The sequence below is a fragment of the Delphinus delphis genome, chromosome 11 (genome assembly GCF_949987515.2).
Source record: "Delphinus delphis chromosome 11, mDelDel1.2, whole genome shotgun sequence".
Taxonomy (NCBI): domain Eukaryota; kingdom Metazoa; phylum Chordata; class Mammalia; order Artiodactyla; family Delphinidae; genus Delphinus; species Delphinus delphis.
The window spans coordinates 6,014,272-6,029,602 of NC_082693.1; the positions used below are offsets into that span (position 1 = coordinate 6,014,272).

The window sequence follows — 15,331 nt, forward strand, 5'->3', positions numbered from 1 at the left end:
ACAGACGGCCTGGCCCGCCAGCGGTGGGCCCTGGGCAACGCAGGGTAGTAGCCACATCTGCCTACTCGAGTGACGACTTGTTATAGTCCCAGATGCGAAAATGCTAGAAACATCTAGGCTACGTGAATCAGTATCTGTGAATAAATGGACTTCTCTATTCTTAGATCTGGTCCCTGACTTTAAGCCTTTCTGGAGGGCTAGTGTGAAGCCCTAAAGTTATTGCTCCTGGGACCAGAATACCCTTCTATTTAAATCACATATTGGGAAGGTTGTTTAACTCAGTCCTCTGGGTTGGGAAGACCAATTCGTTTTCTCCCTTTTGTGGTTCAGACTGAGTCTGAAAGAACTTATTCCCCTCTGCTCTTTTTCTCTTTCTTTGTCCTTCTCTGGTAAGTAGTGGAGAGTTTTCTGTTTCTCGGCTTCAATGATCCCGGTGCTGACAAATTACCATCATGACTCTAAGGTGGTCCTCTCAGGAATTCCAGCTATTCCCTCTAGGTGTTAGATGGAAATTGCCCCTTAGATTTCCGACCATCATTTTAAATGCAACACGATCGGAATCAAATTCATCTAATTTATTATAAATTAGATTCTCTTGGCATCTTTCCCATCCCTGTCAATGGACCCACAATTTCCCAGTCCTCTGGCTTCAGCCCAAACTTTGGAGTTATCCTTGATTCACACTCTCTCCAGTGTCTCTGGTACTCAGCTTTGTAACGTATGACATTAAGTAGCTCATCTTCTCCCTCCCTCTGAATTACTTCCACCTCTCTGGTCCATGCCTACCACCGGTCATGTCTGAATGATGCAGCACCTCAGCTGCCCTCCTCGAGTCAGCCCAATTCTAGCCCATCTTCCTCTCTGAGACCGGATTAGTTTTCCTAAGCCCACACTTCAGCCTATAATTCCCTGGCCCTAAAAAGGTCCGTAACTTCCTATTGCATCACATTAAAATTCCTGTAAGGGGGCTTCCCTCGTGGCGCAGTGGTTGAGAGTCCGCCTGCCGATGCAGGGGACACGGGTTCTGGGAAGATCCCACATGCCGCGGAGCGGCTGCGCCCGTGAGCCATGGCCGCTGAGCCTGCGCGTCCGGAGCCTGTGCTCCGCAATGGGAGAGGCCACACAGTGAGAGGCCCACGTACCGCCAAAAAAAGAAAAAGTTCCTGTAAGATTTCGAGATTTCCCATTATCTACTTCATCCTACTGATTCAAATTCAACACCACTTTGGCTTATACTACCCTAGGAGTTGCTCTCTATATTGTATTTCCTATAGTATTCCCTATTATTATCTCCCAAGCACTCTCCTTGCCAACTCCAGCAGCTAGCCCCTAAGTGTTTAACACCTCAGATTCGTCCCCATGACCTGGCCCAGGCTGACTCCAGACCCAGGATACTCTCTCGTTTTGCCCTACAACTCCTCATGGCCCCTCCAAGAAGCCTACCCTTTCCATTCCGGCCCTCACTGTTCTCCTTCTCCTTCAAACACTCGTAAGGCTCGTGGCCCATACTAGACATAATCCCTGAATAACACGCAGTTGTCCTACCAGTTCTGTTTTCTTCCCAAACAGACCACAAACCAGACCTTCCCTTGACGGTAAGGACGAACCTATATACGTCTTTTACCTGCTCCATGGTGTCTAGCAAAAGGCACTCAATACATATTGGTCAATTCACTGAAACTGACTCGTAGGGATCTGGGCTTTGGGGGTAGGAGACAGAAGCGAAGGAGAATAATGATGTAATTCTAAGTCGTCCGGATAATTACTTGGACCTGCTGCTTCTAGTCCTTCGCTGCCCTCCTGCACCCGATTACTTTACCTGCAGAACTGAACCTCCTGGTCAAACTGTGAGTTCTCGGGCTGCGTTCCCTCCTTCAGCTGGCTGACGTTGAAAAAGGAGAGGGTGTGGTTGACAAAGCCATGCAGAGTCCCGTTGTGACTGTAGGAGTACTGATACACCAGGCGGGGAATGAAGTCAGAGGTGATCGCGATGACAAAAGCCTGGGGATAGAACCACAAGCACCTGAGGAACCGTCAGGATGGACACCATGCGGGTGACGCAGGTCCATCTGCCCAAGAGACTGTCCCCTCCTGGCTCTCCATCCGGGGGCACTGCTCTGATTGATACAGAGTCCTTGCCCCTGAGCTCACAACACTGACTTACCTGGCTTTTCCATCTTTGATACATGTAAGGAAACCCACAAGTCAGTGGCCGTCAAGAGAGTGAATTACAACCACCGAAGCAAAGGATGCGAAGCCAGTTTGGACCATTGGGTGAGGGAGGGCGTGAATCATCTCTGAGATACCTGAACTGATGCTGGCATTGGCCATGCCAAGGTAGAGTGGGAGATTTTCTGAGAAAATGACTGAGAGTGGTGAGACGGCCACTGAAGTGTGACAGGCAAGGATACCAAATGGCCACATATTGAACACATCTGCCCCTGAGGGACACGAGAAAGCCAGGAACACCAAGGATATGGTTCCACGGTGAACCTCAGTTTGACCATCATCTCTCAGCGCTTTTTAGCCCATCATACAATGAAAGTCGCTCTTTCATCCATTTTGCTTAGAAAAAGTGAGACACAGAGAGGGAAGGAGGAGGTCCTGCTGGACGAAACGCACACACCCAACGTAGCGCCTGGCGTATCTAAGTTCTCTATGAGGGTCTATGGAGCAAACCAAACGACAAAGGAACGACTGCCTGTTCGGATGAGGAGGGAGTTTCTGCAAAGAAAATCTTAAATCTTTTTGGCAGGTGTTTATACTGTCCTCGGCACCAACAATTAAAGCCCTTTTAAAAAATGCAGTTTAGGTATTGTTTTCTAAATGTATATACGAGTGTGCATGGCCATAACCATATTTGAGAGTGAGTAACGGACTTCTAATAATCACAGCTGTAATTAATGGAGCACGGGCCATACGTCCTTTCATCACCCCATTTAATTTGCAGACTGATCCTACTTGGTGAGACTCTTATTCTCTCCCATTTCTTACAGTTAAGAAGTCTTAGAACAGCCAAGGAAGTAAAACGTCCTGTCATTCTGTTGTAGATGAAAAGCGCTTGGTACTCAGGGGCTCTTTTCTAGAAGACACAACTCCAAAGCAGCTACTGATCAAACTGCACCTCATTTCTCAGCCTTGAGACGTGCACTTCCTACATCAAACATCCCACGTGTGACGGGCGGATCCCCTCTGCCTCTCTGCACACCTCGTGCCGTCTCATGTGTTTTTATTCGGTAGCCAGGTCACGGCCGGAATCAGCGTTTCTCTCGCAAGGGAAAGGGGGCTGTGGCTTTCTTGATGTGCGCTGAGCTGGTAGATACTGTCCCGGGAGACGGAAGAGGAGGCCCTGCCTGACCACCATCCGTATGGAACGCAGACGCCAAAGGAGCTGCTGGCTTGGGCCCAGCAGGATTTCCTCCGAAACGTGGACACATCTGGCAAGGCAGTTAAGGAGGTCAGAGCAGACAGGACCCCTCTTCTTCCATGTCCTATCTTAACCAAGCAGCGCCAGGGATAATTAAGACTTTACATTGACAGCTTGGAGAAACGGTAATTAGGAACTGCAGCCTGGGCTATGGTCCAGGTATTGTTCAGCTCCAGGGTAGAAAAAGAAAGGAAAGAGATGGCTAGATATGTGCAATTCTTTCCTCATGATTCTTGGCTCCGAGGAAAGATCTGATCTGGACTCTTAAGGCCAAGGTACACATTCTGGTGGGTAATTGCCTTTCTTGCTCTTAGCGAAATGAACGACAAAGCTGCACACCTCCGTCAACAGCCTGATGACTTAGAAGGCGTGTACGCGATATTAACAAGGGCTGGGGAGTGGGTGGGCGCCGGGCGCTGTCTTAAACAGAGCTCCAAATGGAAGAAGTTGGGAGGTAACAGGACAGGTTTCCTGCCCTGAGGACTCAGCTCCCCTGGAAAGCCCCTCCCACAGAGCGAGGGTGTCATGAAAGCAAGCACTTACGTTGATGATAACAGAGAACTTGCCGATGCCCGAGAGGATGTCAAACCAAATCCCTGTAAGACAGGGAAAAAAAGGGCGTCTGTCTCATTCCCACCCTCAGCCCAGTGATGACAAGGCTTCAGTCAGAGTGCCGCCTTGCAGGCAAGTTACCAGTGGAGCTCTGCCGGGCCCCCCAGGGATAGGCTTGTCTGGAAAGGCTTAGGTGCACCCCTGTCTGCAAAGCAGGGGGCTAGCGGCGGGGGGGGGATACCGTGGCCTCCAGCACAGAGGAGATAAGGATGAGGGGCTCGAAGGGGTGATAAGGAATGCTCCAGCCCTCCAGATGCCCGACATAGTGTGAGGGGGGCGGCCAGGGAGACAGGGGGAGGGTCGGAGGGAGGAGATGGGGATGGGCTGCGTCGCCTCTGAGGGTTGCAGGGGACAGACCGATATCTTTGGTTCGCACAGCATCTGGCCGCCTCAGCTCCGTAACGAACTTCTTCGCATCCAGCCGCACTTCAATGACGTTGTTGAGGAGGGCGAACACCGGCGCCAGAGGAAAGGAGGCCACAAAGAGGGTGACAAAACCAAACTGGATGACTAAGAGAAAGAAGAGCACAAGAGGCAGAAGGATTTAGACATATGTTTGCCTTGCAGCTCTAGCCCCTGTCTTTTCTGACCGGGGACTCTTGTCCACCTTGGGCTCAGGCTCCCTTTCCGTCCTGCCCCACGGTAGGGGCATTTCTTTCTCAGCACCCACAGGCCTGGCAGTCAGTGCCATCACTTAGGTGCAAAGCTCTATTTAGTTGAGAAGATACCAAAAAAGGAAAAGTCTCCACCCCTTCCTTTCCACTACCTTTTATCTCCAGTCACTAACCCTGATCATTGAACTCAGAGGTTAACAAACTTCTTCAGCAAAGGTCCGGATAGCAAATATTTTTTTTTAAATTGAACTTTAATTAGTTTACAATGTTGTGTTAGTTTTAGGTGTACAGCAAAGTGATTCAAACTGAATCATATATATATATATATATATGTATATATATGTATGTATACATATGTATCTTCTTATATACATATAATTTTCAGATTCTGTTCCATTATAGGTTTGTTTTTATTTAGATGTTGGGGGTAGGAGTTTATTAATTAATTTATTTCTTTTTGCTGTGTTGGGTCTTCGTTTCTGCGCGAGGGCTTTCTCTAGTTGCGGCGAGCAGGGGCCACTCTTCATCGCGGTGCGCGGGCCTCTCACTGTCGCGGCCTCTCCCGTTGCAGAGCACAGGCTTCAGACGCGCAGGCTCAGTAGTTGTGGCTCACGGGCCCAGTTGCTCCGCGGCATGTGGGATCCTCCCAGACCAGGGCTCGAACCCGTGTCCCCTGCATTGGCAGGCAGATTCTCAACCACTGCGCCACCAGGGAAGCCCCCGTTATAGGTTTTTTTAAATGTTGTGTCCATTATAAGTTACTATACTTCTGTGTCTGTGAGGCTGTTTCTGTTTTACAAATAAGTTTATTTGTATTATTTTTTAGATTCCACATGTAAGTCACATCATATGGTATTTGTCTTTCTCTGTCTGACTCACTTCACTTAATATGATCATATCTAGGTCCATCCATGTTGTTGCCAGTGGCGATATTTCATCCTTTTTCATGGCTGAGCAGACAGTAACTATTTTTGTATGGTCCTGTCATAATGACCTAACTCTACCATTGCACAGTGAGAGCAGCTGTAGACAAATGTAGACCAGCAGGCTTGGTTGGGTTCCAATAAAACTTTATTTACAAAAGCAGTAAATAAAGTGGGCTGGATGTGTTTGCAAGCCCTGATGTAACTTCAAAACCACCTCCCAAAGTTGGCCTCTTCCCCTATCCACAGTCGCTGCTTTTATTTAGAAGGTGGATTCATTCATCACACGTGTACCGAGAGCTCCCTGAACGTCAGGCACTGTGCAAAGTCTTTAATGAGGCAAAGGTCTGGACCCGCCTACAAGGACCTGCCTTCAAGGACCCGCGTTCAAGGAGCCTTCAAGGGAGAGGAATATACAAAGATGTGCAAGGAGACTTCACGTGTGCCAAGAGAGAAGGGAGGATGTACCAGACAAAGCAGAGATCGCAAGGAGAGAGCTCAAGCCTGCTTGGCGTGGGGACTAAGGGGAGTCTCCGGAAGGACACCTAAGCTTAGACTTGAAGGATGGGCCTGTCACTGCAGGCGGGGTGCATTATAGACTGCATCCAGGCCCTGGAAGCAGTGCAGGCAGAGGAGTGGAGGCGGCCTGTGCCAATCGGACGGCGTAAGGAGTCCAGGCCCCCATCGTTTCTACCTGGACAGCTGCAACCACCTCCTACCTGGTTTCCTCGTGACCGATCTGCCCACACTGCTACGTCTGTTCAGCCCCAAGTGCCCGGTAATCCGATCCCATCACTTAACCTACTCACAAGCATTTCAGCTGGCTCCCCTCTGTCTACTGGATAGAATCCAGATCCCTTATCTTGGGACACAGGGACTGGACCATCTGCACCCAAGCTACCTCTCTAGCCCCGCCTCCCAGAATCTCCCCACAACCGCCATACTTCTGCCTTCCCGGACTCTGAGCTTCTCACCGTTCGGATATCTCCGCAGACACGTTAGCTCCTTCCCTTCCATGGCACACGAGGGAAGGAGCTAGCAAACTCCTATGCATCCCCAAGAACAGTCAAATGCCATCTCCTTGGTGAAGCCTGCTACCCCCTCCACTCCTTCCCCACCCTCTGTTACAGCCGCCATTGTGCCGCGCTGTGACCATCTACCCACATGCCTCCATTTCCCACTAGAAAGGCAGGGCTCCATTCCCTGTAGGGGCTCAGTACAGATTTGCTGATGCAAAGTCAGACCTGAGTCTCAGGAAAGTCAGTCTAATAGGATTTCCCTACTTATTAAGGCAAGTTATTTAACTTCTCCGCATCTTAGTCACTCCAGTTATAGAGGATAATAACAGTACCCACCAAATAGGTTGACAAAATGATTTTGCATACATAAAGTGCTCAAAACGGTGTCTGCCATTTAATAACTGCTCAATAACGTTACCTGTTACGTGTACTGTTACTCTTACTGGAGTGCAGATGGCTGCAATGTATCCTGCATAGGGACCCCTTAGACACACGTTTAAGGTGCAAACCCCGCAGGAGAGTCAGGAGGCCTGACTTCGAGCCCCGGATATGTTTCTCACTAGCCCTTGCGTCCCTGGGCAATTCTCTCTGTTTCATTGGGCTTCAGCAACCTCATCTTTAAGTTGAAGAGACCAGTTTAAATTCCCTTCAGGTCTGATTTGCTGTGATGCTGTAATTCTTATTCTCTTGGACAAATGTCAAGATTCTAGGATATCCAAGTAAAGAATGAAAGACCAGGATCCAAACTTAAAATAAATTTGAAATGAAATGAAATAAAAAGTGTTCACAGAGGGATACGCTTAACCACAGCAGAAAGTTCAAGACACAGAGCGTGCACAGAACTTCACCCAGCACCGCCGCTTCTGATTTGGCCCAGGGTTGAGGGTGAAGGCTCCTGCTGACTCAGTCCTATCACAGCCACGGTCCTGGATGCCCAGTGGATTCTAGGCAGGCCCTACGAAACCAGCAGCTGCCAGTGGGTGACCAGATGTATCAGAAGGCACAGACTTGTCAAGGCCGGGTCCTTGGAATGACCGCCTGGCTAGCTAGCTGGCCGAAGGGGAGAAGAACTCTTCCCAAACAAGTGTGGGAGCCAGTTCAAAACGCAGGGTCTATCGCGTCTCTTAAAGGAGGCTTTGCTGAGTCAGGGGTGGGGTGAGGGCAATCGGGGGTGGAGGGGGATGGAATGAACAAGGAAAGCAAAACAGATGTTAGACTAGTTTTGTGAAACCTGTAAAATGCATGTCTGTATTTAAGTATGTGGATGAACATATCTCTAGTTCTGGAGTTCCAAGTTGGTCTTCTTGATTCTGAAGAGCTCAGGTCTACAGAGCAAATGTTCTTCTTATAAGCGACTTCCTCCAGCAGAACTGTTTAAACTCTCCAAAGCCCCCACGAGGACTTAGCAAGGGGACTGATGGGGCAGGGAAGAGGCAAGTTACCTCCGAGTGACTACAAACAGATACGGCATGCCCTCTCCACACTCACGCAAACGGCACTCAGAAATCCAATGTCCTTCCAGGATCGCAGGGAAAAACGGGACTCTCCACTTCCTCAGCTTCCCTTCACGTGAGTTCCAAAGGCAGATATGAACCCTCTCCTCTGAGGCTGCCCTGAGGGTTTGCTTCTTCACCTTCACAACCTCTCCATCACAGGGTCCCTCTCTGTGCACACAACTTCCAGTGGTGACTCGACGCTAATAGTGCCCATAAGTGATCCCAACATCATAACATGTCTCTTTTTTGTCTGTTTGCTTGTTTTGCGGTACGCGGGCCTCTCACTGTTGCAGCCTCTCCCGTTGCGGAGCACAGGCTCCGGACGCACAGGCTCAGCGGCCATGGCTCACGGGCCCAGCCGCTCCACGGCATGTGGGATCTTCCCGGACCGGGGCACGAACCCGCGTCCCCTGCATCGGCAGGCGGACTCTCAACCACTGCGCCACCGGGGAAGCCCCATAACATGTCTCTTCTCTTTCCTCTTCCAGGCACGTCTGTGTGTTCAGCACCAGACAACCTTAAGAGCGTGGACTCAGCAAAGGCCAGTGATGGCCACAGTCCTGTGCCTCTTCTGATGTTACTATAGGGTATCCTGGGCCAAGAGAAACCACCCTCTGAAGATGTCCCATTGCTGCAGGTGTTGCCTGCCTGGACGGGGTACACTGCCTATTTCCAGGAATCAACCCAAAGAGGCAGAAACAAAGAGGAAGCTTTGTTTCATCTTGGGGAGAAAAAAACACAAAACCGTAAACCTCTGGCGTACAAATGTCAACTCCAAGACGTGCTTTTTTTGGTCAAAGGTCTAAATGCCGTATCAGATGGGCGTCCTTCCGAGGTCACTTCAGAGGACACAATGATATCAGCCTTACCAACACCAAGCCTGGCTTCTAAAAACAGCCAGCCTCCAAGAGGCTAAGAACAAGGCCGGAAATCCTCACCGTGCTGCATAATACAAGCCAGCTTGGCTCGACCCATAACAGATTAAACCTGGCCAAGCCAGTGAGGGAGGAATTCATAAGTTGATTTTCAGCTAAATCTTTACAAAGCCTGCTGTAAAGTGCCCCAGAAATGCCGAGCTGAAAGCATGCAGACTGGAAACCCTCATAGGCACAAACCCCACTGGGTTTTCTCTTCTCAATCCCCAGCCAGCCAGGCTCCTTTTAAAATATGCAACTATCAGCCCCGTGCTGCCTGATGCCAGAGGCAATTAAGATCCTGGCCTTGATTACCTGGGCTTAGGTTAAAATAACAAAGAGGAGTGGATTACACTCAACAAGATGGCATCCAGAAAGGACATTCCAGGACAATCTGCTTAAAGAAGAAAATAATATATCAGGTGGGATAGAGTGGACTGGCCAGGATTGGTGGAAAAGCTCTTGAGGGAACACAATTTGTTATTCAGTTATTTAAATTCTTCGGTAAATATATCTACCTTCCCGTCACACACGATAACGGCCAGATCCCTGGTGTGGCACTCAAGGCCCTTTGTGATCTGACCCTAACTTATTTTCCCAGACGCCATGTGCTCCCTCCCCAGCCCCTGTGCTCAGGGCTGATACTGAGCTGGGGTGTTTGGAGATCAAGTCGGCCTGCTTTCCAACCATTTCAAAACCATTTGGACTTCCCCAAATTCATCAAGTTTCCCATACTCCTGAGCCTTTGTCCACACCATGCCAATGTCAATTTCCTTCTCTTCTTGCCTGCTGGATGGATTTACCATTTATGTTTCAGGTTCCACTCAAACTTAACCTTCTCTATGAAGGCTCTCCCCTACCCCACTGCTCACCCCTACCCCAGGCAGAACTGGGAGCCACGGGCACCTCCCCTCCTCACTCCCATAATGCCTTGCATGTGTCCCTCTACTTGTTTATTTGACTTGCTCCCTGGACAGCAACCCCCTTGAAACCACGGACATTTTTGACTCTTTTCCGAGGTCCCACAATTTTGTGTGGCACCTGTCCCATAGCAGATGTTTAGAGGTTATCTGGTTTCATAAACACAAACTTATTGTCACCAGCTGTAAACACAAAACAAACACGAGAAGAGGCAGACAGCTAAAATGTGTGAATGGGGTTTCCCTGGTAGCGCAGTGGTTGAGAGTCCGCCTGCTGATGCAGGGGACACGGGTTCGTGTCCCGGTCCGCGAAGATCCCATGTGCCGCATAGCGGCTGGGCCCATGAGCCATGGCCGCTGAGCCTGCGCGTCCGGAGCCTGTGCTCTGCAACGGGAGAGGCCGCAACAGTGACAGGCCCGCGTACCGCAAAAAAAAAAATAATAATAATTTGTGAATGGAAATCACTGTGCTTAGTGATGGGGAGGGAGAGGGGGCCGTGAGGTTCTAACAAGTCCACACAGCACTTCTCAGCGCTGTCACGCCCACAGAAGGTTCGAAGAAAGTTGGTTGTAAAACCAATCAGTTAGGAAAGTCTAATTCTAATGAAAATAACTATAGCTTTTTTTTTAAACTTTCTATAATTTAGTAAATTTAGAAATTTTATAATACAGTCTGCTTAAGGCAGCAGCGCCCAACATTTTCGGCACCAGGGACTGGCTTCTTGGGAGACACTTCTTCCACGGACAGGGGTGGGGGGTGGTTTTGGGATGATTCAAGTGCGTTACCTTTATTGTGCACTTTATTTTTATTATTATTACATTGTAATATATAAGGAAATAATTATACAACTCACCATAATGCAGAATCAGTGGGAGCCCTGAGCTTGTTTTCACTTGCCACTCACTGACAGGGTTTTGATAGGAGTCTGCAAGCAATTGATTTATTATGGTCTCTGTGCGGTCAAACCTCTCAGCTAATGATAATCTGTATTTGCAGCCACTCCCCAGCCCTAGCATCACTGCCTCAGCTCCCCCTCAGATCATCAGGCTTTAGATTCTCATAAGGAGCACACAGCCTAGATCCCTCGCATGCGCAGTTCACAGTAGGGTTCGCGCTCCTATGAGAATGTAATGCCGCAGCTGATCTGACAGGAGGTGGAGCTCAGGCGGTAATGCAAGCGATGGGGAGCGGCTGCAAATACAGATGAAGCTTCGCTCACTCGCCCTCCGCCCACGTCCAGCTGTGTGGCCCGGTTCCTAACAGGCCACGGACTGATGCCGGTCCGTGGCCCGGGGGTTGGGGACCCCTGGCTTAAGGGGATTAAAAGCTGGGGGCTTAAGAACGCTCCCTGTCATGAACCGCTAATAAGCAACGCAAGGGAAGGACTCAGAAACATGTTGGCGTGAGTTTGTCTCTTCACTCGGGAGGCAGTTACTGAAAAGATTCAGCTAGAAACAGCCCATTAATATAAACACGTAGCTAAAAACACCACGGGAAGGTCATCGCTGTCTATTTCATCAGCCTGTATTTCCAGGCTGTGCCCAGTGATGCCCTTCTCCTAAGGGCAAGGGAAGACACTGTGCACAGCAGTGAGTGTCTGGTGTAAAGAGAATTGCAAGTGTTGATGGACCACGTAAACAGGAAGACGTAACAAGAAGGCGGCACGTGAGCTGATTGCTTGGCATGGACCTCTATCGCCTAGGAAAATAGTAGCAGTCTTTACAGAAGTATAAGAAGGTTCTCAGTGTCCATCATTCACCATTTATTCATTCATTCACTCATTCACTCATTCTTCCAACAAGCATCTATTGAGCACATCCTAGACACTGAGCACCATGCTCGTTGCTAGGAAACAAAGATGAATAATTACTGCGTCATCCTTCCAAGGGCTCACAGGATGCAGTGGAGAAGATGGACATGTAAGCAAATCCTGGCTGTGTGTTGGAGTTAGACCTCTAAGGGCAGCATCAAGAGACTGCAGTGAGTACCAGGGCAGGAGTAACTCACTCTCACCAGCGGGCCTGTGGAGGCTGCAGAGACTCACGACCACTGGGCTTCACTTGAAGAACAATTCCAAGAGGCATCTGAAGGTTTGCTGGATGTTTGGTCATTAACATCTTTCCTGCCAGTCACTCATCCAAACTCACAGACTACTCAGGAAATAAAGACAGTAAGTGGAATCCCCTTTCAATCTGCATAGGGTCACCTGGGGGTTATATAATGGATCAGATTCAATTCAGAAACCCTGGAAGTCATAACAGGAAAGACTCGCCTTGAAGTCACGGCTTGAGTATTAAGAATTTACTGCCTACAAGTCATCACAGCACCAGGACAGATCAGCAAGCCACATTTTCTCCATTTTCTTGTGATGAAGGGAGACTGGGTCCCCACCTTTCCTCACTCCCATGTGAACTGTGAAATATTAACTCCTTTAGCTGAAGGAGGGAGGAATGATGACTTTCGGAGAGTCCCACTACTCAAGAACTCAGAGTCTGTTTATAACAGCTGGTTTTAGGTTGACAGTAGGATAGAGACCAGTCCATAAGCAGCCCTCTTCGCTGCCTTGGGAACAGAGCTTAGGGTCGTGGGAGGCTTCAGACATGAACCCCGCTGATGGCCACAGAAAAAGGCAGAAGAACATGGTTCTCAGCCACAGGGAGCTAAAAGGCCTGGAGACTATGGTCTTCTGGAAAAACGTGCCCGTTGCTCCTCTTCTATCTCCTCTGAGCAAAACTCCAAACCCTCAGAGGTCATGAAGCTTCAACCAACAATTCCTAAACACCTACCATGTGCAGGCAGCATGCTCTCTGGTTCATAAAGTAATCTTCAGTGTCAAGGATTATTATCTCCATTGTACAAGTGAGAAAACAGCTTCAGAGAGGTGAAATAATCTTCTCAGGGCCACACACCTAGAAATCAGTGAAGCTCCGGAACAAACATAGTTTCTGATGCCAACCGAGCGCAAGGTCCTTTCACTGCACCAAAATGTAAATATGCAACCCTAAGGCAACAGCATCCCTTCCCCCTGCCTAGTTACTCCCACGCATCTTAGGTTTCCTTTATGGGATCTTCTGTGATCTGATCTCTTTTTGTCAGAGAATGAACTTTTATTGATGCCAGCATCCCCACCAATCTGTACAGGTGTTTTACCTCCCCAGGGTGTCTTCATTCACGTACATGTGTCTTCTGCAGGGGCACACTGCAGCTGAACCTGACGTTTTCTGTGCCATCGCTCCTGTCTGCCCTGCATTCGTGGCACCTCAAAAATCTGACATCAGTTTCTTAAAAGTAGAGAGAATCGAGTTTGTGAGCTCTACTGATTCGTTTCTGATTTTCAGAGAACCACCTGGTGAATTTCCAGCCAATGTTTACTGAGTGAACAAATGAATGGCCTGGCTTACTCACTCCTGTTTACTTTTTCCACCTGCAAAATGGGATGCGAGGGCCAGTTACCCACGCGTCCTTCCTCTCATCCATCCATCCATCCATCCTCCCATCTACCCATCTGGGCTGGGGTAAGGCAGTCAGTGAGGTGGAAAAGCAATGAAAATAGTCAAGCCTGAAGAGAAGTTCCCGAGCAACAAATCCCTGAGGACCTTTGTTTGCCCTTACCTCTTCCCAAAGGGCTGGGGCAAAGCCAATGAAAGGAACACATAAGTAAGTTTATGGTGTTTTAGAAAAAAGGACACAAAGAACAGAGAAACGAGGGAGACACAAATATGCAAACTCTAAGGACCCACAACGGGGCTGTGGTTGAGCAACAAAGTTCACTCTGAGCTTCCTGGCTGACAGAGCAACAAGAGAAATGGGATAAAGCGAGAGTTCTCAGTATTTTAACCTAAAATACTGCCTCAATTCATTCACTCACTCAGGCCTTCCTCGAGCACTGACTGGGCATCTCCTCTACGTCAGGAGCCTTCCAGGCATGGTATCTAAGTACACTCTTGCCTTTTCTCTTAAGTCTTCATGGGGAAAGGGGCTCCTAGCACAGACAATGACAAGCAACGTGTGCGTCAAAAGAAAAGGAGAGACTTGACCTGCAACTCACCCTCCTCCCCAGAAATACCATAACGAGACCCTAGATGCTGCCTGAATTGCGTTTAAATGGCATTTGGAGAAGACGGCAGGTGCCTGATTATCCAGTGGGATGACTCAGTTTGTATAAACAGGATGGCTCAGGGAAAGGCATTTCCTGGTTCTTTGAGCCATTGCCTTTGTAACGCACACATTTGGAGTCGTGTGACAGAATACAGAGGCTTCAGCACTGATGCTGCACAGACATTCTGGAAAGTTTCATCACTTACAGCTAAGGCAGCCTTGGGACTGGTTTTCTACATCAGTCTCTTTTGGAAACTTGGAAATTACCCAGGGTGGTCCCTGCTGTCCCCGACTAAAGAATATGAGAGCCGGAAGGAATCTTGGGTGTCACCTGTCATCACTCTCTCTGGAGCCTCAGTCTCTTCTACTCTTTATTTAATAAGTGACCACGTTTACTTGACCATTTCTACGGTAGGCTACTCAGTGATGCCTGTAGCCAGCTCTTTCTGTTGTTCTTTATTCTCTGGTTCATTTGCAAGTCACTGAGACTTTGGGATATTTGTTACAAAGCATTATCATACTAGGAGTTGACTATTACAAGGGGGATTTTGCCTGACCTACCCAGATAATTTTACAAGTCCATCCATTTGTATTGCTGAACGAGACCTGCCCTTAGCGGGATAGCATCCCTTAATTAAAAGCACCTCAAAATAAGGAACCTTGGCCCCTGGGGGGAGGGGGAGGAGACAGACTGTCCCAGCTATATCAATACATCAGGGTGTCTGGAGAGCTTTGAAAATGGTGATATCTGTAGTATCTAATTATCACTTCGTCTTCAAGGTCCTCACTACAGGATCACCTCTTTCATTCTTTATTCTTCTTCCTTCATCTTCAAGCTTTTATTGAGCACCTACTGTATGCCAGGCCCTGTGGTCAGGTGTTGCGAATAAGACACAACAAGAAGCTCCCATCACAATTTAGTGAATAACAGGAAGCTAAGTTGTTGGCCCTCAGTTGCGTCACTTATTTATTTGATAAAATGGTGATAAAACTTTACCAAGAGAGTCTTTTGGGACTAGTCACCAAACTCCTCTTAGAGGATTAAATTCCGGCCTACGTTTTTATGCCAAATTCCACTCTGTAGAAGTCAAAGGCTGTGAGTGTCTGGAGGCCTTAGCTCGCAGCTCTTAAAGCAACTAAAGAAATTCCTCTCGTCAGGCCTTGAGGAAAACTCCGCAACTGGGCTGTGAGGGGTCTGTGGCGAAGGAGCTTGAAGCCTGCTCTGAGGTGGGCGACAGTGATGATTAATGTCATGGCTGCTCCTGGGCCAGCATTCTTCCCTCCGCTCGGAGCCAGGGAAGGGGGAT

The 15,331-nt window shown here is 48.7% G+C and overlaps 1 protein-coding gene across 1 annotated transcript in view; it reads right to left on the reverse strand.

The window, feature by feature from the left end:
- The window catches only part of ANO2 (anoctamin 2), a 332,095-nt gene that overhangs the window by 10,533 nt on the left and 306,231 nt on the right, over window positions 1–15,331 (reverse strand). Inside the window, exons 21-23 of the mRNA XM_060024145.1 lie at window positions 4,397–4,549; window positions 3,971–4,023; window positions 1,820–2,001 (exon numbers count right to left, since the gene is read on the reverse strand). Of these exons, the coding sequence (XP_059880128.1) occupies window positions 1,820–2,001; window positions 3,971–4,023; window positions 4,397–4,549 (388 nt within the window). The remainder of the gene's footprint in view (window positions 1–1,819; window positions 2,002–3,970; window positions 4,024–4,396; window positions 4,550–15,331) is intronic.